This window comes from Herpailurus yagouaroundi, unplaced genomic scaffold (genome assembly GCF_014898765.1).
Source record: "Herpailurus yagouaroundi ecotype Mexico unplaced genomic scaffold, PumYag 217, whole genome shotgun sequence".
Taxonomy (NCBI): domain Eukaryota; kingdom Metazoa; phylum Chordata; class Mammalia; order Carnivora; family Felidae; genus Herpailurus; species Herpailurus yagouaroundi.
In genome coordinates, this window is record NW_024412448.1 from 1,282,641 (window position 1) to 1,308,014 (window position 25,374).

The window sequence follows — 25,374 nt, forward strand, 5'->3', positions numbered from 1 at the left end:
ATGAAAATTAGTGATTGTTGTTTGGGAGGGGAGGAGTGGAGGGGCCAGTAAGGGTTGACTAAAAAAAGGGGCGTGAGGCAAAAAGATAAAGCGATAGAAGGTAAGAGAAAAAGGACGGTGCAATTTAATGTTTAATGTCTGAAAATAGTTGTCTCAGAAAAAGAAATCAGGACACCTGGGTGGCTCAGTCAGTTAAGTGTTGGACTCTTGGTTTCGCTCAGGTGGTGATCTCATGGTTCATGAGTTCAAGCCTCACATCCGGCTTCATGCTGTCAGTGGGGAGCCTGCCTGGAATTCTCTCTTTCTCCCTTTCTCTCTGCCTCTCCCCTGCTTGTACTCTCTCTCTCTTTCAAAATAAATATATAAAAACTTAAAAAAAAAAAAGAAAAAGAAAAAGAAATCAAAGGGAAAGAAATGATCACAGAAAGACTTTGAGACATTGTCGCAGATTAAAAGGCTTCAATGGTGCACTGCAGGTGAATGAAGAAAAGGCCCACAATGAGGGCCACCATCATGGACTTTCAGCACACCAGGTATAAAGCACAGACCCTAAGCACTTTCTAAGAGAGAGAAACAAATCAAATGCCAAGGTTTAAGATTCAAGGGGTTGCAGATCTCATAGCCACAGCCATGACCATGGCTTCAAGTTTCTGAGAGCGATTTTATACCCAGCCCAACAGGCAATCAGATATGAGAATTGGCTAAAGATATGCATACATATTCAAGATCTCTTTTTGAGATCTTGCACTTCCTGTGCACCCTTTCCAGAAGTTTCTGGAAATAAATCAAACAAAGGGTAGAAGTAGAAACAGGGAATCCAGTACAGGAGAGAAGCAAAGAGAAGCCATAGGATAAGTTTGATTGCAGCTGAGTGGGAAGACGGTGTCTGGGAGGGATGCCTGCAAAAAAGAAAGAAAAGTAAAACTGAGATTCTCTGTTGCAGCTAAAATTTCATATTGATACTTATATGCTTGTATAGGTGTAAAATATGCCTGGAAGTCTGCAGGAGGAACTAGTAACTGTGATTGCCTCAGAGGAGAGCTGGGTGGCTTGGGGTTAGGACAGAAGGGACATTTGCTTTTCACTTGTCACTGAAGCTCCTTTTTGTATCTTTCTACACTTTTATAGCATGGGTATTTACAGATTATTTGAAAAGGTATTCACAGGAGGTGCCTGGATGGCTCAGTCAGTTGGTTAAGGCATCTGACTTCAGTTCAGGTCATGATATCATTGTTTGTGAGTTCAAGCCCTGCCTCAGGCTCCTGGCTGTCAGCACAGAACCTGCTTCGGATCCTCTGTCCCCGTCTCTCTCTGCCTTTCCCCCACTCACACTCTCTCTCTCCCCCCCCACCAAAAATAAACATTATAAGAAATAATAAAAATAAAAATTAGGGATACCTGGGTGGCTTAGTTGGTTAAGCATCCGACTTTGGCTTGATCTCGAAGTTTGTGAGTTTGAGCCCTGTGTCAGGCTCTGTGCTGACAACTTCGAGCCTGGAGCCTGCTTCAGATTCTCTGTCTCCGTCTCTCTCTGCCCCTCCCCCACTTGTGCTTTGTTTCTATCAAAAATAAATAAAATGTAAAATAAATAAATAAATAAGTATAAAAATTAAAAATTAAAAAAAGGTATGCACAGAACCATTATTACACTAGCTGTTAACTTAGATTTAAATAATAAATTAAATAAATAAATAAATAAATAAATAAAATATTCACAGGAGCGCCTGGCAGGCTCAGTTGAAAGAGGCTCAGTCGAAAGAGTGTGTGACTTTTGATCTCGGGGTTGTGAGTTTGAGCCCCATGTTGGGTGTGGAGATTACTTAAAGATAAAATCTTTTTAAAAAATGGAACAAAAGGGTACCTGACTGGCTCATTTGGTTGGCCATCCGACTCCTAATCTCAGGATCGTGAGTTCAAGTCCCCCCCCCCCCCACTGGCTGTGGAGTGTACTTAAAGTAAATGAATCCATTTTTAAAAAGGTGTTAACAGGGGCGCCTGGGTGGCGCAGTCGGTTAAGCGTCCGACTTCAGCCAGGTCACGATCTCGCGGTCTGTGAGTTCGAGCCCCGCATCAGGCTCTGGGCTGATGGCTCGGAGCCTGGAGCTTGCTTCCGATTCTGTGTCTCCCTCTGTCTCTGCCCCTTCCCTGTTCATGCTCTGTCTCTCTCTGTCCCAAAAATAAATAAACGTTGAAAAAAAAAATTAAAAAAAAAAAAAAGGTGTTAACAGAGAAGAGAATAGTATTGATAAGGATTTGTAAGACCTTCTGGAACGTTTGTTGAAGATTTAGCCATAAGGGAACAGAAAACTAAGTAACTGATGAGAAATGAGGCACTTAGGACCACCTACATCCTACATGAAAAGGACACTCTTGGCTCAGCAGGGAGCAGGGTGAGGGACCTTGTAACATCACGTGATCTCTGGCTGCTTAACCCCACACCTGACCACGTGGGCGAATGGAGATGAGCTACATAAGAAGCCAGTACATAATGTCTAGATAAGCTGAAAATCCAGTGCTGGAAGTATTAATTAGAAAGATGGCAAGGCGTATTCTGAACAACTGGAAGGATTAAAAGCGGTCACGGTTACTTCTGGGGATTTGCTTGAAGGGCAGGAGATTTCTTTGTACGTACGTATGTATGTACGTCTATAGGCTTGAATGCTCTGTGCGGAGCCCTGCGTGGGGCTTGAACTCACCACCCTGAGATCAAGACCTGAGCTGAGATCAAGAGTCAGATGCTTCACAGACTGAGCCATCCGGGAGCCCCTGTTGTTTTTACATAATAAGTCGGGTTTTTTTTTTCAATTTTATTGTGATATAATTGACATATCCAAATCTTTTTTTAACAAAGAGAGAATCCTTTTTTAAAAATACCTTATTTTATTTTTTAAATGTATTTGTGTGTGTGTGAGAGAAAGAGAGAGAGAGAGTGTAGGGAGGGGCAGAGAGAGAGGGAGACAGAAGAGCTGAAGCCAGCTCCGGGCCCGGTGCGGGGCTTGAACTCATGAACTGTGAGATCATGACCTGAGCTGATGTCAGACGCTTAACCGGCTGAACCACCCAGGCACCCCAAGACAGAGAATCTTAAGCAGACTCCACACTCAGTGCAGAGCCTGACACGGGGCTTGATCCTACAACCCTGCGTTCTTAACCTGAGTCAAAATCAAGAGTTAGATACTAACCGACTGAGCCACCCAAGTGCCCCCCAAATCTTTTTTTTTAATTAAAAAAAATTTTTTTTAAGTATTGGCTCCATGCCCAATGTGAAGCTTGAACTCACAACCCTGAGATCAGGAGTTGCATGCTCTATAACTCTTCTCTTTTTGAAAATATTTTTTAATGTTTATTTTTGAGAGAGAGCGAGACAGAGTGCAAACGAGGAGGGACAGAGAGAGGGTTAGAGAGAGAATCCCAAGCAGGTTCCACGCCGTCACCTCAGAGCCCAGTGCAGGGCTTGAACTCATGAGCTGTGAGATCACAACCTGCCGAAGTCAGACGCCCGACCGACTGAGCCACCCAGGGGCCCCACTCTGTAAGTAACTCTTTTTAAAACTGATTTTTTTAAGGGGTGCCTGACTGGCTCAGTCCATAGAGCATGTGGCTTTTGATCTTGGGGGTGTGAGTTCAAGCTCCGTGTTGGGTGTGGAAATGACTTAAAAATAAAATCTTTAAAAAAATGTATAAAACTGATTTTTTAATAGAAGCACATGTATCGTTATGGTAAAAAATTAAAACTTATATAAAAAGAAAAAAAAGAAAGATCCACTATTAGTTGGAGAACATGCTGGAATGAAATGGCCACACCAGGAGTTCCAGTGAGAGGGGAGGTGGGCTTGGTGCGATCGTTCCCAGAGTGGGGAATGTGGCAGGAAGGAAGCCTTTCAGGGAAGGTGGGGACTCAGGCTGGGGGGTATGGAGACTTTGAGGTGCCCATGGCACAGGTGAGGGGTGCTTGAGAGACTTCTGGGTAAGGAAGGAGGGTTTCAGGAGCGCCCTCTCAGAAAAGGAACCATACCCTGTGAGCAAAGCTCTGAGAATAAAATTCCCATCCTGAAACAGATGACTGGGGTGCTGAGAAAACGACTCTGCCTGCCTCTCGGAGTGAAATCAGAGGTCACCGCAACAAGGCCACCCTGCTCCCCAAATCAGTGGGTCAGAAAGAGTTAGGGAGACAATCAGTTTGGGGAGGAAGCGTGGGGGAAGGGACACAATGGCCACTGACACCTGCAGTATCAGCCTGGTTCTAAACACCCCCCCACTCCCCCCCACCCCTCGCTTGGCTCCCCAAGGTCACAGGGCCAGTCAACTCCAGAGTCAGGGATGAGAACGCAGAAGTCGGTTTTCTCCTCTGCAAAAAGAGGGCCCTGAGCCCGCTCAATGTCCGTGCCACATGGAACATTTCCCCCTCCCTTCCCTCTCCTCCCCCATCTGATTTTCTCCCGAACTCTGCCTTCAGACAAGAGCTCCCTAGGCCAGAGGGGCGGAGTCTTTGAGGAGCCTTTGAGGGGTGGGGACTGACCTCCCTTAATGACCCACTTCTTTCTGTGTGGAGGGGGTCAGACCTAGTTGATTCGGATTCCTTCCTGGGCTGGGAGACCCTCAAGGTCCCTCGCTCTCCATAAAACCCACACACGGGAAGTAGGGAGTCTAGAGAGACCCAGGGAACGTGGATGGGGGTTGAGTCCTGGCCCTCTGTGAGGTCCACCCTCTCACACCCCCGACACCCCACCCCTTCTCTCCAAAACTGAGCTTGAACCGGTGGTCCTGACTTTGCCTGGCCTTGTGGGACAGTGCCCGCCCCTGCCCAGCTGCCCAGGCAGTTCCCGCCAGGCCAAGGTTAATCTTTAACCAAACACCAGGCTCTGGGGGCTCCCGGGATCCAGGGGTGTCTGGCTCAGCGGCCCCAGGACCCCGTCCTGGTGCACCGGGACAGCTGAGACAGCTGAGCTGGGCACTGCTCTGTCCTGGTGACCTTGTAGCTGGGGCGCGATCAGGCAAGAGGCCCGTTTGCCCGCCACGCGGGTTTAGATGGGGTAATAACAGGTGTGGGGGAGCCCTGAATGCCAGGATGTCCACACCAGCCCGGTCTCTGGGCTTCCTGTGATTCTCATTCCCGGGACCTGGGCCCCGGGTGGGGGAGGGGCTGAGCGGAAGAGAAGGAGGAAGCCAAGGCCTCTTCTGCCTCCTGCTCCCTCCTCCTACCAGGGTCCCCTCTCCCTCACCTGGCTCACAGCTGCCACACACCCCACTCAGCTGCAGCCGGCCTTCAGGGCCCCACCTCTTTTCCTACCCCATCCCTACCCACAGGCTCAACAAAGGAGCCTCTTCCTTGTGTCCAGAAGAGGGTGGCATGGGGCTTTTCTCAAAGATCCCCCTGGCCTGAGGGCTCTCCCCCTGCTACCTCTGTACCCTGGGGGCCTCAGGAGCCTCTTCACCCCCAGCCGCCCGGAGAACCCCTAGGTGGGCGTTGTCTGCAGTGAATATTTTCGCCCAGGCTCCTGGCGTGTTTTTCTACCTTTTATCCATCTGCCTTGCCAGTACATTCACTCAGTACTTGAGAAGTTGGGCACTGTCCTTGATCCTGCAAATGTAGGAATGAGCAAGACAGGTTATCTGCCCAGAGGGGTCCAGACGTGTGGGTTCTGAGGCTGAAAGCGGAGGCAGGGCCTGGGTCCCACTCCGCCCCCCCACCCCTTGCCTGCCCTGCCAACACAGGGCCACGGTTCACGGTAAGCAAGTTAGAGGGACGAGGGATGCCTTGTGGGGTGAGGAGGGGCTTAGTGCCCCAGTGAGGCATGAAGGGGGGCAGGGGGACTGGGGGTGGGAATAGGCCCACGGACAGAGCGGCGGTGGCTTGGCCGCGGGCAAAGGAGACTGGGCAGCCTCCGGGCCTCAGCTCTGCCCCCTGCGCAAACAGTAGGTGGGAGCTCCCCTCCCCCTGCCCTTCCCCCCCCATACCTGGGGGAGCCTATGGGGGGGAGGCTGGGCGGGTGGGTAGGCACACTGCCTGCCCTCCCCACCTCCTGGAGCTCTGACTTTCCCCAGAGCTCCGCCTCCTTCCTTCGAAGGGAAAGAGGGTCTGGGGCTCAGCCCCAAGCTGCCGCCCTGGCTTCATGACAGCCTTAGGGTGACGGGGCTGGGCTGGGGGTGGGGGCAGCAGTGAGACCTTGGGCCCCGTCACTCCCCCTGGTTACTGTGCACCTTCCTCTCCCTGCCCTGCCACTCAGGCTGGTTGGCTTCTGGGGGACAGTGCCCTCCAGCTGGGCCCTGCCTGCTCTGGACACTCAGGGAAAGTCCAGGCCCCAGCACTCCCATCGGAGCGGCTCTGACCTGTCCCACCTGGGAGCCACAGATGGGGACAGACACGTGTGCCTCCAGAGGAAGGTGACCCCCTCACCCCCAGGGGCTCCTCGCATGTCTCTGGCTCTCACTGTTCAGGGCACCCCCAGCATGTGTGGCCTCACACAGCCCCGGGCCCTTCCCCAGGGTCCTCCCCTTCCTTGTCACCTGTATTTTCCTCCTCATCACACAAGACCGGGTCAGCAGGACCTGGGGGCCACTCTGCCACCCCATTGTTAATGCAGGCCTCCCCGCCACATCCCCACCCCCGACAGGCCCGGGCCTGCCCCGCGGGCCAGCCCACTGCCCCCTGCCAGGAGTCCAAATACACCTGTTTACCTTTGGGCCTCAGCCCGGGATGGAAGTGCGCCTGACTCATGACCGCCTCTCCCCCAGCCCTCTCTCCCCTCCCTACCTTCCAGCCCTCCGGCTGTCTTCCTTCCGCAGGTGTGGGTCCCCAGAGCGCGGATGGGGGTGGCGTAGACAGTCCTGCCCTCAGCTCTGCAGGGGGCCTGGCCCATTTGCTCCAGGACTGCAAGGTGCTCCGGAATCCCCGGGACCTTCCAGACACTAGAGAGTCACTGGAGGGGGTGGGGGTGGGGGCTGTCCTGTGGAACAGGATGTGCTGGAGCCGGGACGGGAGGGCCCCCAAGGTCTGAGCTCCTGCCTGCCCCCTCCCCATCACATTCCTGGCTGGGGGACCCATGGGGGAAGGAGAGCAGGGGAAGGTGGTGCCTCTGGAGACCGAACGCTGGCTCCCTGCTTCGGGAAGGCGCTGTCCCCACAGTCGGGCACGAAGTGGTTCAGGGGCTTCTCACCTCAAAGGTGGGGATCAGAGGAGATAAGGAGCCTGCTGGGAGAGCTTGAGTCAAGGGCGCCAAGCCACACAGCCCGAAAGAGAGAGAACCACGCAGTGCAACGTGTGAGCCTGGCAGGGGGGCAATCTGCAAATCTGAATAGAGTCTGTGGTTCGAGGGACCACCCGTGAGCGCTGGTTTTCTGGCCGTGGGCACGGCGCTAGGCCTCCATGGGAGCGTCCTTGTTCTAAGGAAATACACGCTGAAGTATTCAGTGCTGACAGGGCATCATGTCTGTAACTTACTGGCACATGGCGCGAAATCTATTTAGATTGGAATTGCATTGAATTTATATATAAATAGGAGGTAAATGAACATGGTTAAAAACCCACCCAGCCAAGGGCCAGAGCAGGGATAGATCGGGCTCTCCCCACAGCCTGTTGCCCCGGGGGAGAGTTTGTGAAGCTCAGCGGCCCAGCCCCTCTATTGGAAACATCTGGAGACCCTTAAAATCGCTGATGCCTTGGTCCGACCCCACCTGTCAATCCAGAGTGTACTCCCTTTCGGCCAGGACTGGAGGCTGATCCTGGGGGTCAATGGGAAGGCTGGGGCCCCCTTGTTCCCCTCTACTGGGGACCGTGGCTAGGAAGGCTGGTGGGGGTGGTGGGGAGAGAGAGGGAGGGGTGAAGGGAGTCTCAGTGGAGGCAGCCGCCTCAGCCTGCTGTGGGGCCGGGGTGGGCTGGCTTCTGGGCTCAGGAAGGCCCCAACCCCCTGGCCCAACAGTGTGTGCGCCCTCCCGAAATATTTGGAATAATTAGCAAGTGAAAGCCGCAAGTTAGCACAGGGAATGCCAGGTTGGCCTAGAGCCAGACTGGAGAGAAGGGAAAGAAAGGGGTTTCGGGAGAAAGGGGTCTGTGGAGGCTGGGCAGGGTTGTGCGAGACAGTGCCCGTTTGTGCCCTGGGTGTGGGAGGGGGCTGGGTGGAGAGGTGGGCTCCAGACAAAGCTGGGGGGAGGGACTGAAAGGTGCCGCTGTGCGTCACCCAAACACACATTTCCCGTGCCTCAGTTTCCCCATTAGGACTCCGGTAGGCTGGTCCCTCGTGGGGGACCCCCCTGGTGGCCTTTTCCTCCTCCGGCCTGCGTTGGGCCCGGGAGGGAAGGCGCCTGGCTGGGTGAGCACAGGCCGCGCTGGGGCCCTCTGGCCTCACACCCTGTCCCTCCAGGAGAGGACCCAGGGAGGGTGATGCTGGAGACAGGCCCAGGCCAGGACCGCAGACTCAGGCCGGCGAGCCCAGGCAGGCCCTCGCGGTCAGGGACATGTGAGCGTGTCCCTGGGCATGCTTGGCCCTTGTGAGTCCCCAGGGCCAGGGAGGGGGCTGCGTCTCCTTTGTCGCCCTTCCCCCGGGGACTATGGGTGCAATTCTCCCCATTGTGCAGACGGAGGTGCTGAGGCCCAGGCTGGAGGGGACCCCTGAGGACTGCTCCTCAGCCCCTTCCTCCCAGGGGACACAGAGGTCACGGAGAGTTCATCAAGGGGCACTCTGGAGGCCTCAGCGCCCCCACATCTTCCTCCCAGCCAATCCCCTCCTCCCAAACTGGCCCTTGCCTTCTCCTAAAGTTGCAAGCAGGTCCGTTTTCAGATTTTTTAAAATTTTATTTTTAAAAATGTTTTATTGTAAATAACTTTCCATGAAAAAGGTTAGGTTGCCCCACAGGGCAGGAGGGTGGATGTGGGAAGCAGACTGAGGGGCTCAGGGGAGAGCGGGACACTCCCCCCTCAGCAAGCTCGGGCAGGGATGCGGGCGATCCGTCCCCCCCCCCACCATTCCTGGTCCCAGAGGTTCTAGCAAGCTCCATCCCTCCCAGTTAAGCCTCAGCTACAGCTACACTCACTACATTAGTCTGTCTGTCCCCTCCCCACTGCAGCTCAGCTGCCCCTGCCCCCAACCCCGAGAACCCCAACTCCCCCACTGCTCTCTGCCTCAAAGATTAGGGATTTACACTCTTTGCCCCCACCTCTAGGGATGGGGCCAGGCAAAGACCCCAGAGGCCTTAGAAAACCTCCTCGCCCACCAGGCTCCCCGACCTCATTCTGTCTCCGCCTTCTGTCCCTGCCTTCTGTCCCCTCCCCCCTCCTTCCCCAGGCCCAGGGGGAAGGCTTTGCCCGGAGGGGCCTCCAGGGGGTTAATTTGCTGTCACCTAATTAGCATTTGTTGTACCTGGGATCTTTCTCTGGATAGAGACCTGGGGAGGACAGCGGGAGAGGAGGGAGAGGTGTCGTAGCTGAGGCACCCAGGGGCGGGCCCTGTACTGTTACTCCCCAGCTCAGGCCAGCGCCCCTCCACGTGCAGCCCCCACTGTGCGGGGCCGGAGCCCGTCCCTGGGGCAGGAAAGAGGAGGATCAATGAAACACTGTGTGTGCGGCCGGGGGCCGGGGAGGCAGCAGTTCTGGTCCTGGGCCTCGGCTCTCAGCCTCCTGGGCTGGAATCTGAAGGCAGCCCGGGCTGGGGGCCGCAGGGCCTCGTGGGGCCAGCCTCGGGAGACCTGGCCCAGCTCCTGCCCGGGGCGGTAGGGTGTCCGTGGGCCTGTGCCGGGTGGGTGGGTGGGGGGGTGCATTCTGGGCCCTGACGCGGGCACTGTCCGGAGCCGGGGGCGGGGCCTGGCCTCTTACAAGAAGGCGCCCACGCTGGCCCAGTCTTGCAGGTCGGCGGCCAGGGTGGCGTCCCCGGCCTCGAAGAGGGGCTCCGGGGGCAGGCAGCCACTGCCGCTCTCGTCCCAGGGGTGCTGCAGGAAGGACGTGGCCAGGAAAGTCTCGTCGAAATCCAGGCTGTCGGCCGCCTGCTCCACCGGAGGCCCCCAGGTCGCGGGGCAGTCGATGTGGCGGCCGTGGACGGTGAGGTCCACGTCCCCGTGCGAGGCGGGGCTCAGCGGCGGGCTCAGCTCCAGGGCCTCCAGGGTGCCCAGCTCGCCGCCCAGAGCGCCGGCCTCGAAGATGGCCTCCCAGTCAAAGTTGCCTTTGAGGGGCTCCAGCTCGCCCTGCTCCTCCTGGGTCAGCAGCAGGGTGCTGGGGGCCCGCGGGACCTTGGCCACCCGCTTGGGCAGCGGCTGCTTGCGCTTGTGCCCCAGCCTGCCCTCGCCCGCCTCCCCGGTGGCCTCCTCAAACTCCCGCAGCAGCTGCTGGGCCTCGGTGTTCACGGTCAGCGGCCCGGCCCACGGGGCGGCGCCGGGCTCCTGCGAGGCCTGGCGGGCGAAGGCCGGGTGGATGTGGACCGGGGGCAGCCGCCGCTTCTTGAAGGCCCCGCTCAGCAGCCGCTCGGCGTACTGGGGGTCGATGCGCCAGAAGCCCCCCTTGCCGGGCTCGTCCTTCTCCCGAGGCACTTTGATGAAGCACTTGTTCAGGGACAGGTTGTGGCGGATGGAATTCTGGGCACGGGGAAGGGAGGGGGAGAGGAGAGAAAGAGGTCGGCTGGGTGAGCCGGAAGGGCCGGCGATGGGGGGGGGGGGGCGCGACTCGTGCTCCTGCCCGCAGGGGAGGAGGGACGGACACAGCGCTCTGACCGGTGGCTCTGGGACACAGGCCACACAGGGCACCGGCGGCCAGGAGTGCGGCCGGGGGGCTTTTGTTCCCTGTTGCCGGGATATCCGCCTGCTCAGTCATCCGAGCCCTGAGCCGCAGGGTGGCTCTCAGGGCCACCCCGGCCTGCCCTCCCTCCCTTACCCCACCGCTTGTGGTCTCTGGCCAAAGGCTTCAGCTCCCCCAGGGCCTGGACGGCCATCTCACTCCGCCTGGGCCTGGGCCTGGGCCTGGGCTTGGCGGGCCCTGTTTGTGAAGAGTGGGTGGGTTGAAAGGTGGGGGTGGGGAGTGCTGGGCTGTGGAGGGTGTGAGGGTGTGTGCTCTGAGCGTGTGTAGGGATGAAGTGGGGGGGGATCTGATGCCTTGCCCTGTTTGTTGAGCCCCTGCTGGCCTGCCCTCCCCACTCCCCCCCCCCCCCACCCGGAAGGCTATGAGGCCTCAGTTGATTATTACCCAGCCTGGAGCACAGCACTCATTCCTAACACCTAAGTCCCGAGGCCTAAGCTTCACGGACTTGGGGGAGGAGAGAAGGGGGGGGGGGTGTCTCTGCTTTCTCATCGAGGGTACAAATGACACTTGCCCCAGTCAGGGCCCCAGCAAGTGTGGAATGGCCTGGGACTGGGATTCTGCAGCCTGCTCCCGGTGGGTGCCCCAGGGAAGAGTCTGGGCGTTCTGGGGCCTCTCTCTCCAACTAGACCCTGATCTAAAGTGGAAGGCTCATATCTGCTTGGCCTCAAATCACCACTCTGCCTTGTTCATTCCTAGGTGCACAGTCTTGTCCAAACCACGCCAGGGGACAGGGGTTTAGGGCCCAGAAGGCAGAGCAGGTGGGTGGGTAGTGGCCCCCCAGTAAGGCTGGGATGTTTACATGGAGGCTCGGGCCCCTTGGCTGCTCTGTGCCAGGTTCCGGAGACTTGGAACATGAAGCCAGTGAGTGCGGCAGGGAGAGCCCCTGTGGAAAGCACCTGGCCCAGGTAATTGTCCCCCCGGGGAGGTTGACTGAGAAGAGGGGGAGGACAGGAGGCAGGAAACTGAGGAGGAGTTGGGTGAGGGGCTGGGGCAGCAACATTACTTTAGGAAGGCCCCACAGTGCCTCCAGGGGGACACCGCTGGCCTCCACATGCCATGTCCCCCCACCCCCAGCCCACCTCCACTGGCCAACTGCAACAAGACAGAATGCAGAGCCTGGCAGGGGCCATGCTCCAGCATCCCATTCTGAGTTGGGCCTTGACAGACTGTCCTTGGGCAGGGCGGTGTCTAGGAATTCTAGGACCTGGGACAAAAATGTGTCCCTTAGTCCATCATCCTCTCTTAGAGGGCCATGTCCGCGCATAATCCGGCCCTGGTCTTCGGGCTGGGTCTACTGGATGAGCGACAGGTGTTTTCCCCATGAATTTTGGGGTCTGCATCCTTTCTAAAGCCCTTTCAACCTCCTCCCTCCTCTCTCTCTGAAGTCAAAGGGAGGGGCAGTTCCAAGCACTGGGCTCCCTTGAGGTCCTTCCTCGATGGCCTTCCTCCCTTGGGGCCCTGCCTGCACAGTGAGCCTACTCGGCGTGCGGACCTGGGACCTAAGTCCAGTCAGTCCGCCCCGCGTGGGGAGAAAGGAGGTGAGTGGGGAGGGAGTGGCCGCCACCTGCACCTCCCCTACCTGCCAGGTGGGATCAGCGTGGCGGAAGTAGCAGAAGTTGTCCGTGATCCACTTGTAGATGGCCGACAGGGTGATCTTGGTGGCCTTGCTGGCCTGCATGGCCATGCAGATGAGCGTGGCGTAAGAGTAGGGCGGCTTCACACTCGGGTTGGTGGCGTAGTCCACGTCGTCGGGGGGCGGGGCCTGCAGCCCCGGGGGAGCGCTCCGCGACGTGCATGACGACGTGGGCTTACCCGGAGTGTGCGGCTGCCCCAGGCAGGCGGGATCGGCCGCCAGGGGCGACCCCGGCGCGACCGAGCCTGGCACCTGGTGATAGCCGTGGGGGTCGGTGCCCCCCGGCGGCAGGGCGGGGGCCTTGGCGTTGAGAATGGAGAATTCCTGCAGCCACTGCAGGCTGGTCAGGCTGTCGTCCAGGGCGTCGGGCTCCTCCAGGCCGCCCTCCGGCCCCGCCTCCTCCGCCGCCCCTGCACCCGAGAGGCGTAGCCAGCTCTCCGCCATGTCTGCGGGGACCCTCCGAGGGGGCGGTCAACATCCACGGCTGAGCCGGGGGTAGCCCGCCGCGCTCTCCGGCCCGCTGACTCCCGCGGCTCCAGTTACAGGGCCTCCCGGACGCGCGCTTCCATCCCGCGACCAGGGGGTCGCCTCCTCGGAAGACCGGTGTGGTTCCTGCGAAGGACCACGGCGGGAGCTGAGCACTTTCCCCACCCTCGATGGGAGAGTGTGTGCGAGGAGGGGGAGGCTCCTCTAAAATCGTCCCCGCTGCTGGGGAGGATCTTTGCTGGCCGAGGTCTGGGAAACAGAACCAGTGCCCTGGGGTCCGACCCCCGCTGTGTCCCTCGCACTCTTTTCCTCTCCGAGGTTTTAGAGGAGACTTTCTTTACTGGGTGTCCGAGGCTATCACCTTCTCCCCCAGAGCGGGAGATCAACCCTCTCACAACAAATGGAAACGGGGCGAGGGAGCCCAGGAGGGCAGAGGCCAGAGACGCGGAAGTCGTCTGATTTTTGAAAAGAGATATTAGGATGGGGGGTAACGGGGAAGGAAGGAAACAGGATAGGAATTACAGGGGGCGAGAAGTTAGTGTCCCCCAAACTCAGATGTCATTCCCGGGTCCACCAATTCACTCGAGGACGGATGGGAGAGCGGGCTGGTACAGACACCCTCCCTTCCCGCGGCCAGCAGCCGTCTCAGTCCCTTACCTGGCTCAGAGCGCAGCCCGGGCCAAAGGAAGGTTCTGGAAGAAGTTCCTCCCACCCCCCGCGGCTCTCTGTACCCAGCTCGAGTGCCCCGCCAGCGCCCCTTGTCGCCCCCCCGCCCGACGGCGCCTCTCTGAGCGCTAGTGGCCCCCGGACCGGCATTAAGTAGCCGCTGCAAAGGCTTCTTCTGCTGCCATGGCGACGCTCCGCCCCCATAAACAGCTTCCGCTGCTGCTATTGGCCAGTGCGTTTCTAAGGAGATCGCGGGCTCTAGCCACTCTCTCTGGCGGTAACTCTCATCGAACTCCCTCCTTCTGCCGCCCTCTCCCGCGCCACCCAGCCCCCCTACCCGCCACCGCGTCCCGGCTCCGCGCATTCCCGCTCGAGGGCCCCGCGCAGGACTCGGAGAAGCGCGCGGCTCTCGCCCGAGGCCCCCGGCACGCCCGCGAGCCGTCCGCCGGGGCAGCCGCACTCCCGCCCTCGCTCCCTTCCTGTCCCGGCTGCCCCGGGCGTCCACGGCTCCGCGGACGGAGCCAGGGGCGCGGGGGCCAAGGCTGGGAAGGCTGGGAGCCGGCTCAGGCTCGGGAATCGTGTGCTTGGGGTTTCCTTTCCTCTCCTCTGGGCTCACGTTTCTGTGCCCTTTCCCACCCTCCCGACCCCGAGTGTCGTCTGGGTGCCCGCGGGCAGGTCTGACTCTCCGATGCCACCTGCCGCTCAGGCCCGCAGCAATGGCTGCACCGATCCCAGGCACACCAAGGCGAGCAGGGTTTCCCGGTAAGCGGCTCCCTCCCCACCCCTGCATTCGGCAGGGTTCCCGGAAGCTGACTTTCCAGAGGCTTCTGCGGAAGCGCTCTCCCTCCTTTTCAGATAGCTGAGGGAACAAAGCCGGTGAGTGAAACTCACAGAGGTCACAGGCTTGCGGAATTCTCGCAAGCAGGGTCATTCGCCCCGTTCGTTTCACCAACTTTCTAGCGGCATGGACTAAACGTAGGGGGACACCAGGGGCTGCTTCCTCCCCTCCTCCTGGTCTCTGGCCGGTCACCAGCTTTCCTGCTCTTCAATTATTGAGGAGCTGCAGTGACGGAAGTTCTCCGGTTTAAGGGTGAGGGTGGGGTGAGGGCTCCTTACTCAGGCCTCTGCCCAGAAGCTGGAGGGCAGGGAGTGGGAAGCCCGTGTCCTCAGGGTGGCCCCTCAACTCCCACCTCCCACGCGGAGCAGGTCTTTCCCTACCTTCTGCCTCCCCCACTCCGCCATCTGGAGATTCTCTTGAGGAAAAATGTTTGAGTGCTGGAGAAAGTCGGACAGAAACTTTCACAAATGAGCCAAGGACACAGTTAATAGCTCTCCTTCCCTTGTAAACAGTTTTATTCGTTTTAAAGAATCATGCAGCAGTCCATAAATATTGCATCCTTGATGTCCCCACTGTAGTGTGCCCACGAGTGTACTCCAGGGAGTGAGGGGTACACAGATGGCACAAACAGTACACACACACACACACACACACTTGCACACACCAGGTGTGCAGGTCCTAAAGCAAAGTGATCAACCAGCATGCCAAGATCAGGTGGACAGGACACCAACTCTCCCCAGGCGAGACAGCTCAAAGTGTGCGGCTCTATGCCCAGGAGATGCCCCAGTGCGGGCATAAACTCCAATGGGTGGAGCTGGGTGCGGAAGGAAGGAAGGCTCCATGCGGCCGGGATCAGCACACCACCTGGGGGCCACAGGAACCTCGGGCCAGAGTTGGCAGGAGAAGCCACAGGCCTCCAGAAGTCTGTGCCCTTGTGCGAGAGGCCAGGCCCCATCCCATCCTCACTGGGCCAACTGCTCATAACACAACTGTCTCCGGATGACGGACTGGGTGCGGCAGGGTCAGGAGCTGCCCTGTTCCCTGACCAAGCTGACTAAAGACCAGCTCCTTTGGATGGGATGTTTCTGCTTGCCTCAGAGCCAAATGAGAACAAAGAGGTAGGAGAGACAGAGTGACAGAGACACAGAGGGATCAGTCTGAGAAACAGGAGCGAAAGGGCCATTTCTGACCTGGGCATGTCTTGATTATGGAACCAAGACCTTAAAGAATCTGAGCCTCTTGCTGGGAGAGGACCCAGCCTGTGCTGTAAGGAAGGACACAGACCCTCCAGGAGGGGTGATGATAATGGTTTTCTCTCAGGGCTCCTGGCCACTGTGGCAACTGTTTACCTACATCTCCTTCATCTTGGGTAACACCACACGGTGAATACTACCTGCCGAGAGGGGAGGGAGGCTGTGGGCCGCCACCCCCGGCTGAGGGAAGATCCCCATTCCCTGGGGCTTAAACTTCAAGGAAATCAGGCAGTGGGGTTATTGCTCTGACCTCAACCGCAGAAGGGGCCGTAAGGATGTTGGGGGAAAGGACAGGAGTCGGGCCTGAAGCAGCAGGGTCCAGAAGCCCCGGCAGGGCCTCAGAGAGGGGGACATGGGGACTCAAGACAGAAGCTTAGATTCAGGCATGACTCACATATCATGTCTGTTGGGACAGCAGGCCTTCCCCCCACCAGGGCAGGACCTGAGCCGTAACCACTAGGCCGGGCAAGGGTCACCACCGCCTGGCAGTGCAAAGAAGCCACACGGAAGGGGTGAAGGATTCCCTGGGCACGGGGCTCACTATGGGGTGTTGGAGACGACCCTGAAAGGCTCTTCCAGGCTAACAGTTCCAAATACAAAGACAGGCCATCATGATGGTCAGAGCCTAAAGGCTCTGTGGTCTCTGGGCCTCATAAATTGCTGTATCTAACTCTGCTACCCTATCTCATGCTCCACTAAAAGACCACCTTTTCCCAAAGCCAACAGACACATCTGTGCAAGAACTGTGTGGAGCCACCGATGACAACAACTGTCCAGAGAGGAGGAACTCCCAGCAGCTTACAGCCTGGCCTCGCTGTTTTAGACTTTTGTTGACATGCCTCGCACGGGGCTGAGGAGAGGTGGCGGGGGTGGGGGTGGGGATGGTGCATATGATCTGAACCACAGAATCTCTGAACCTCTAAAGAGCCTGTGGGAGGAGTGCCTCCCCCTCCCCTGCTCAGGCTCGGCAGGTCTGGAAGGCAGGGAAGGGTAACACTTGGGGTGGGGAGGCCCCGGCTCCACGTGTGCCACTTCCTGTGGGACTCCTGGGCACCGACTTGAGAATCACTGTTCCACCCCTCTCTCAGCCTATTTCTTCAACTATTGACAAAAAGGGGTGGGGACAGGGACAACAGATAGAAGACCGCCACCGGACCGGGCTGTGGTGAGGGAATGTGAGAACATCCGACAGCTCCTAACACAGGTGCCTGGCACACAGAGGTGGTCAAAGATGTGTTTTGTGAAAGGTCACCTTAGGATGGAGTCCCAGGCCTTCATGAACGCACCTGCTCCTAAATAACCCTCCCGAGGGTCATCACGTAACTGGGGGATTCTCAGATTCGAGGCCTCCTTCCTAAGCACACAGATGCACGAGGCACAGGGGACCAGCTCTGTGACCAGACCAGATGTTCCAGAGACCAGAAAATGCCAGAGGGGTGTTTGTAATGAAGCTGCCAAGACTCCAGGTCTTCTTGGTTGTTCCCCTTAAGGAGAAAAAGATGCACGAGGAGCAACCAGCCCGTGGACCTGAAGGTCAAGGTGGGTACCTTCCAGAGAGTCTCTGCAAGAGGTCTCATGAGCTGCAGTTCACTGAGAGGCTTCGGCCCACGAGGAGAGAGGAGGCTGCCAGTTCCTTCTGGGTGGGTAAGGGTGGGGATTACGGAGGACACCGGGCCGGGAGCGGGGGCAGGCTGACCTCCACGTCTAGCTTGCATCTGGGTGTAGAGAGTCTTCGAGGTTTCGCTGAGGATGCCGAGGAGGCCAGCAGTCCAGTGAGGCCGGGATGGAACGGGAGGGTGGCAGGGAGCCCAGGGATGGGCTGGGGCTCTCACACGGCCAAAGGACCCCACACGCAAGGCCTGTCCTGGGGGTCCTCCAGGCTGCCGGATGGTAAGCGCGGGCGCTGTGTGTGCCGACGACTGACAACGTTGTCATCGGCCTGCCAGGTGCCTGGAGAAGAGAAAAGAAGGGGATAGGAGCCAGACCCCCGGCCAGGTCCGGATGGCATCTCCAGCAGGACAGCCCAGGAGTTCGGCACGGAAGCTAGCAGGACGCGTGTTACCTGAGACCCCCATGTGTGTGCAGGCCACAGCGGAGGAGAGAGAATCGGGCGAGGTGGGCACCCAGGGGGCAGGGGGCTGTCCCTGTCCTAATGGGCTAGGGACAGTCACGGCCACCACGGACTGCAGAGAAGAACATACAGGGTATTTCTCGTTCTGTGCACCTGCCCTGCAATCCACTTCTGTGTCTTTGTTTTGAAGTTTGCCTAGATGTTATGGGGGGTCAGGCTGAGGTTTTCCCCAGGGCAGGAAGCAGTGGAGGGGAGTGAGAAGAGCCTGTTAATTTGGGCTCAGTGTCAGTGTTTGCCATGGGAGCCGGGAGGGGCAGGACGGGGCTGGTTGCTCAGCAGGGTGCCAGGGACAGAAAGGTGGGGGGGGGGGTGGCGCAGGTGTGATGGGCCCACCTGCTGCTCTTCATCTCTGTCCACCCGAGCAGCCCTCTGGGGTCACCATCAACCCCGGGAGACACCAGCCTGAGAGCCTTGGGGTCGCCCAGGCAGCACCCACAAAACTCTTGTCCTCCCCCAAACCCGCCACGGCTCCTGCACAAGGAGCACTGGCTGCCTGGTCTAGAAGCCTATTCTTGGCTCCTCCGTCCTTCGTGCTCTGTATTTCATCCGTCACTACCTCCTGTCTGTCATCAGAAAACCCGGGCTTCCCTCCTGGCTCATGACTGACGGACTGACCGCGTGCTCCTGGCAGAAGCCTCGATTCACCCACCCATCGAATGGGAGCAGAGTGCTCTCCTCACAGGGCTGCTGGGACGACAAAACAAGGTGGCATGGGAGTGTGCTGAGCAGGGCGTGCCTTGTCCAGGCTGCCCTCTCCTCTCCCCGGGGTCTCCCCTCAACTCTCGTGCTGGCCCCGACTGCCTTTTCCCAGTGGCGCCCTCCAGCGCAGTGCGAAGCTCCCTGTGACACAGAGGTTCCCGGGGAAGACCTGACTCCACGGGGCCCACCGGACCTCCAGGCTGCGCCCCCCAGGTGGTGCCCCCAGCCCGACTGCGGCCACAGTGTGCACCTCAGACGGCGAGGGAACCGCCAGGCCCTTGGCCTCCTCCGTCAGACTGCAAGCTCTTCTGGGCAGGCCTGGCCCTCAGAGGACTCATGCAGGGGACAGGCCGGGCTGAGCCGGTGCACAGGGAGGGCCCAAGGCTCACTGTGCTCGTGTTTGAGAGGCTCAGCCTCACGCCAGGGCCCGCCCAAGACCCTTTCACGGCCCGCACACTAGGACTGAGTAGCTATAAACTGCGTATCTCCCGGAAGTGCCCTGGTGTGATCATCCATCTAAAGGCTCTGGCGGCAGTGTGCGGGGCAGGGGGGGGGGGGGAACCCTGGGGCAGAGAAGTGAGTGGAACAGAAAATTCGCGGTGTCTCTCGAATCTAGATGGAAGCTGGAGATTTCGATTCCCTGGAGTCTAGGACATGGGCCAAAGTGCATTCCTCTCTAAGGGAGGCTCTCTTCAGTGTGACAGGATGGACAGAAGGCAAGATTGCCCTTTAAGTCAGGAACCCCCAAATACAATGAGTTGTTTGTTCACTTATATAATTTGGTAGATCTCATACCTATTCCTCAATGTTTATGGGGCAGGACTCCGGAACTGCGGCTGTTCGGTAGGAAAGACCAAAAGCAAACGGTGAACGAGAGAGAAGACACACATGCATGCACAAAATAAAATCCACGCCACCGCCGCCGCCAACCAGCACGCCACGAAACACCGGACCGACAGGCCGCCCTCACTCTGAACTCACACGAGTGCCTGCTACAGACTCCACCGCTCTAGAACCCTGAGCCAGGGCCTGGAACCGATCCTGCCGGAATAGACTCAACACTCAGACCTGAAGGATCTGTTCTCGTGGCTTCTTAATTCACTCCGTGGCGAGGGGAGGGTTAGCAGCAATCACGTGGTGCCCTTCCTGCTCCCCCCTCCTCCCCCCCCCAAAGGACTCCGAGGGGCCCTCAGCAGAACCCTGCTGCTGCTCCTGGGTCACGTGTGCAAAGGGGGAGCCTGGCCGCAGAGGGCAACCGGCTCGCAGACGGGGCTTCCCGAACACATGCTCCCACTGGGTCCGGCCCTTCAGCCACAAACTGGAGCTTGTTGACTGAAAATCTGTCGCGGCGACCGATCAAGGTGCCTTTCCATTTAGAGGATGGGAGGCAGGAGGGCAGAGAGACCTCTAGAGGTAGGTTTGGGGAGCACATTTAGGGGAATTCTGCACACCCCTTTCCCAGCTCCACCAAGCCCCTGATTAAATAAATGTAGGCGCTCTGACAGTTTGATTGTCTCGTGGAGTTTCCAGGGGAAAGAGAAACCTAATTCAGATTTCTCCTTCACGTCTAGGAAATATGAACTCTCCTAGGTGCACCTCAGCCTCGGGTTATGAGACTTGAAGACTGGAGGAAACTGGATTTCAAGTTTTTGCCGGTATTGCTGTGCTTCGCTGGATATGTCCCCTCCTGCACACTGCGGTCATTTAACAATGTATCTCTATTTCCACTAACACACCCAAATTATGTTGGCTTTTTTTTTCCCCCCTATCACCTACACTACCCAGAACCTTATCACTTACTCTACCCAGACTTGTCACTGGTCCTCTGGCCACTATGTCGCCACCTGCGTGGTATGTCATCCAATTCCTTGGAGCCACATCCACTCAGCATGGCTTCACGGTCCCAACCTGCTCACCACCTGCACCAGTCGACTTAGGCTCCCTCCCCTTGAGACCTTTTAGAACACTCTCAGAACACACCACCCCCTTGGTCTTGGAGCCCGAAGGCCCAGAAGCTTCTTAGGGGAAGAAGGGCTGGAAGGCCACGGGTGCCCTCTCAGTGACACTCCCACAAGTGGGATAGGAGTGGTGAGGACGGGGACCTGCGTGGTCTTCGTCACGGGCCGGGTCTTCTGGCAGAGCACACATGAGCATGGGGAGCGTGGCATGTGGGGCGGGGAGAGCGCGGGATGCTCCCCTAGGCTCCGCTTCTCATCAGCCCTCCGCGACGGGAGTGGCGCCACCCGGAGAGGGAAACCGACTCGAGCAGAGACCAAGTGCCTGAGAAGCTGTCCTGGTGGCCGCAGAACACGGAGCTGAGCCAGCCTGTGGGTATCCCAGAGGATGGTTTGGACTTAACAGCTGAGTGTGAAGAGGCCTATTTATTCCACTGGACCTACCAAAGCGGATACTCCTGTTATTAATCCAACAGATGCTTCCAGAGAGTTCCCCAGCAGGCTGCTACCAGTGTGATGCTAACGGTAGAACCAGAGGAACATTTGGCCGAGAAAGCAGATGTGCCTTCCCTCTCCTGTAAGAGCCCTTGAGACCTGTGGTGAGAGGGCACAAGGGGCCACCTCAAGTGCTTCTACCCGAGTCGCTCTCCCGACAGGCGTCACAGGCATTTGGCTGCACGTCTGGCTTGGACTGTGAACCTAGCTTAATCCCAGCGCGCTGGCTCTTGAGAGCACCATAAGGAACCCCGGGGGTCCTTTCGTCTTCCCGCAGTCCCGCAAGTGGAATAAATATCAACAAGCAGGTTGGCCAGAGAGAGTCAGGAGGCGGAGGGAGCGGAAGGAACAAAGTCAGTTTCCACCAGCGTGGTTGGCTAAAACAGTTCCTGGCAGCCCCCTCTGCCAGAAAACGGGGGTGAGGGGGAGCCCCTCGAGGGAGACAGGAGCCTAGCAGAAGGACGGCTGCTAGTGAGCTGCCACAGACACAGGGCAGAGAGGACAGAGATGTCATCATTCCCGACTCGTGCCCCAGGATGCCAATTCAAAACGACTCGTCCTCATAATGCTTGCCACAGAAGCATCCCCATTTTTTGTGGAACAGGGACTCATCTATTTTGACAAATATTTTTTTCTCAGAAAATCTCCTATTGAGTGCAGGCCCTCGCCAGTTAGGACCGGAGACCTAGGCAGAAGCCTCTGGCATGTGCACACGCCCAGCAAGCTTGGTGTCGGGCACAGCATGGCTGGCGGGGGGGGGAGGGGGGCGCGGGGACAGTGCTGGCGCAGAGTGAACATGAACTTCCATACGAGGTCTACATAACATAAATGAGTTTCAAAAGAAACAAACCAGACAGACAGATTTACATTTGGCAAAAAGACGTGAAAAACAAACGGACAGACGGAAGCAAGATACGGAGTGGGAAGGCAGGAAGTGAAGTGTGCCTGGGCCCCACAGCTCCAGTCCAGGCCTGACACGGCATCTTTTGTCCTCACTGAACGTGAAGAGTCCTGGGCAGGATCTTCAGGACAAACTAAATAGAAAACAACCGGAGAGGCCTTTGAAAGGCTGGAGAAAGCGCCTTCTGGGGATTACGGCTTCCCCGCCACAAGCCTGTGTGGGGCAGGGCGTGCGAGTCCCCGTGTCTCTCCCAGGCTGACGGAGAGCGGCCACCACAGGAGGCTGTGCTGTTCCGACGCCTCTAGCTGCTTCGCTGAGCGAGTAAAGCACTGGACCCATGATGTGACGTGGCTGTTCTGAAGTTCAAATAAGTCTCCATTTCAGGGGATGTTGAAGAGATTTACAGACACCACAACGTGGATGACCATCTCTGCTGTGAAACCAGGAGGGCGGTTTTGACCTAGTCTACCCGGCCGTGACTCGGCTTCAGAGGAGAGGTTTGTGGAGCCCTTGAACGAGCACATGGAATAGAAGGGGGTGGGTGCTTAGCGGGATTAACGCGGTTCCCGTATAGGAAGTTATCCCAGGTTCGGCTTAGTATCATGAGAGGGAAAAAGGGGGCCTATCGATAGTCCTGACTCAACTCAAAGTCAGGGCTCCGGGGAGCATAGTCACCCTCGACCCCTGACTTCTCCTCTGGGATCCAAGTCTAGTAAGTACAATGCAAATGTAACCCAAAGCTCACTGGATCACAGAGCCATTTGCTAGTCTAAAAAATGTCGGCTTTCAAATTCCTCCCTGTTCCTCTGAAGAGCTACGGATCCCCTTTCCAAAGGCTCAGGCTATCTTTCCAAGACCTTCTTAGAGAGGCGGGGTCTGCCTCAAACTTCCTGTTGATAAAAACAAGACCAGGCTACCTGCCACGGGGCCTGCAGGATGGGGGTGGAAGGCTGCTTGGTCAGGCCAATTTGGAAGAAGGGGGGGTTTTTTACTCCTGTCGTCCTGTCCTCATATTCTTGCTCAGGGCAGGGTGTGCTCTCTGCACAAGTTCAAGGACTCTCCCGAGGCCTCCTCACTTCCTTTCAGCATCTGGCTTCCGGCAGCCTAGCACAGCCCATGCCTTCTTGCAGGAAGGCCGGGGCAGGAGACAGGTGTCCCAGGGTGAGAGCAGGAGTGCGAGCAGGGGAGCATCTCCCACCAAGTTCATGTTCAGCAGACTGCCACTCACCGGGTAAGCAGACCTCAGGGCACAGCTTATTGTCCAGTGCTTTCACGCTTGCGATGCCAAAGTCATTGTTATTGTCACACTCCATACCTAGAAATGCGCGTGTCCTCTGGCCTGTAAGGGAGTTAACGCAGTTAGAGAGGGGCTGGCGGTATTTTTTCTCTGCTTTGCTGTCCTTAAAAAAAAAAAAAAAAAATCTTAAGGATGGAGACAAAAAAAATCAAATCATATGTTTAAAAAAAAGACAGTAATTAAGTGGGTAAAGAGTGGACAATAAAGGAATCAAATTGTGTGAGGCTGCCTGTGTGCCTGCCCTGTCCTGCCCTGTCTCCCTAACTGGCTGCTTCCCAGCAGGTGCTCAGCCTGCTGGAGGCCGCGGGGCACCGGCTCATGCAGAACCGCACTGGTGTGGACTGCGGCGGGGAAAGCTAGGGAGAGCATCTGCTGAAGCTACCCCTGCTCCTGCCTGGGTCTGGGGTGTGTGTGTGTGTGTGTGTGTGTGTGTGTGCACGCACGTGCGTGTTTATGACCACAAGGCTCTGTAAGATGATAAATACATACAACAGACACTAAAAGTCTCAGTTTCCATAATTTTGCATATAAAATCAGAATCACCACATTCACAAAACTATGTTTTGTTTTCCTATGAAACTTGTTATTTTGAGGCTGCCTTAAGGGTCTGACCAGAAACCTACAGACATGTGAGGGGAAGGGGAAAGTTTCAGAAGTTATTTTTTCTAGCTCCCCCTGTGCCGCTGTTTTTCTCTTGGTGAAAGGGAGAGGAAAAAACGTAAAACCACCGTGCGGGCCGTGGGATGTCAGGCAGAAACCGCTCGCCACCCTGCAGTTTTCAGAAGCGAGTATTCTATGGGCGGGAAGCAATCACAAAGGGCAACTCAGGGACCTTGAGCGCTGAAGGCATCCACCGAGCAGACGACGCGCTGGGCCCTGTCTTGGGCTGGCGTGCAAGCGTGGCAGGGGCACAGCCTTGGCGGCCGTCCCCTCCTCCTTCAGGGCTTCCTGGTCAGGGGAGAGTGGTCAGGCCAGCATGCACACCCCTGAACTCCCCAAGCAATGGCCAGCGCTAAAGCAGAAGCAGGTAGGATGACATCTGCGTCCGGGCTGCGGCCCGGGTCTGCTCTGGAGGTGCCCTTCTGAGGGAGGAAAGAGACGCTGGCCCCTGGAGCACGTGGTAGTCCATTCCCAGGGGGCTTCTCCCAGTACCCCCCACCCCCCGACTCTTCTCACTTCCCTGATCTGAAGATCATTCCTTCTCTCCCAGCCTTGCTAGAAACAAAACTCTTCCATCTGAAGATATAATGGGGGCGTGAGTTACAGTAAAGAAAATTGTGATGATAGCCTACAAACGCTCGTCTACATGGAGCAGCTGGCGTCTGTCGCCTTCTCACCCCTGCTCTGCGCCTACGGGCTCCGAAGGTCCCTCCACTAGCGAAACGTCAGCCACCTTCTTCACCAAAGCAAAACCAGACCAACTGCCTGACGGTCCTTTCTCCCACGTGGAGGAAACTGTTCTGCTGCTGTTCCTAATCATTGGGGCTGCCAGAGCAGCTCTGGGGGGGCGGGGGGAGGGCTCAGCTGCAAAGCGGAAGCGGGAAGGAAGGAAGGTGACGAGGGTTGCCCAAGAAGCTTCAGAACTTAGTCCACGCGAATTTAGAGCTCCCTGTGCGCTTTGTGAAGCAGCTCCGTCCTGATGTCCTCGGCCCTGAGGCCTCCAAAAAGCCAGGAAGATCGCTGCGGCCCTCAGACCCCCTGCTTGCCTTGATGCTCCATCAAGAAGGCCGCCTTTCCCCACCAGGCGCACTGGTGCCACCGAGTCATCCCGGTGTCCCTTTCTGTACCCTTTGAAGAATCCCAAGAGGGGAAATCTAATAAGAGGGAGCGAAAGACCCGGCCCTTTACCCACCTCCTGGGGGGGGGGGTCCGTCCTCTTCCTCCATAACATCATTTCCCTAGGACAGAAGGAAGGCCCTATGAGTCTGTAAAAGCAGTAAAATGAATCTGTTGATCAGCTGAAGACAGAAGTAATTGGCCTAATGGTATCTCACTCCGGGGCCTACGTCAATGGCATACATCTCCCGTCGTGTCTGAGGGGCCCGGGAGGCTGAGCAGAGACAGATTTTCCTTGGTGAGGCATGGTCTGCCCGCAGGGACCGTGTCTGAGGCCCGTCACAGATGTGCCCGGGGAATGTCAAGAATAGCCTTGGTAACAGTTTAGCTCATACTGTCTCTGTCTCTTGAAGGTGGAAATAAAAGTTGTCAAATGAAAAGGTAAATAGTAAGATCATGGAACT

The 25,374-nt window shown here is 57.5% G+C and overlaps 2 protein-coding genes across 2 annotated transcripts in view; both read right to left on the reverse strand.

Annotated features, from left to right (window-relative positions):
* Positions 1 to 9,105: 9,105 nt before the first annotated feature.
* Positions 9,106 to 14,049, reverse strand: FOXJ1 (forkhead box J1). Its single transcript, XM_040456484.1, has 3 exons — positions 13,557 to 14,049; positions 12,360 to 13,025; positions 9,106 to 10,560 (listed from the first exon to the last, which is right to left on the reverse strand). Exons 2-3 carry the CDS (start codon positions 12,855 to 12,857, stop codon positions 9,805 to 9,807), a joined length of 1,254 nt encoding a protein of 417 aa, XP_040312418.1. The 5' UTR covers positions 12,858 to 13,025; positions 13,557 to 14,049; the 3' UTR covers positions 9,106 to 9,804.
* Positions 14,050 to 14,891: 842 nt separating this feature from the next.
* Positions 14,892 to 25,374, reverse strand: part of RNF157 (ring finger protein 157) — a 54,800-nt gene continuing 44,317 nt past the window's right edge. Inside the window, exons 16-18 of the mRNA XM_040456483.1 lie at positions 24,983 to 25,032; positions 23,066 to 23,175; positions 14,892 to 17,606 (exon numbers count right to left, since the gene is read on the reverse strand). Of these exons, the coding sequence (XP_040312417.1) occupies positions 17,485 to 17,606; positions 23,066 to 23,175; positions 24,983 to 25,032 (282 nt within the window). The 3' untranslated portion in view covers positions 14,892 to 17,484. The remainder of the gene's footprint in view (positions 17,607 to 23,065; positions 23,176 to 24,982; positions 25,033 to 25,374) is intronic.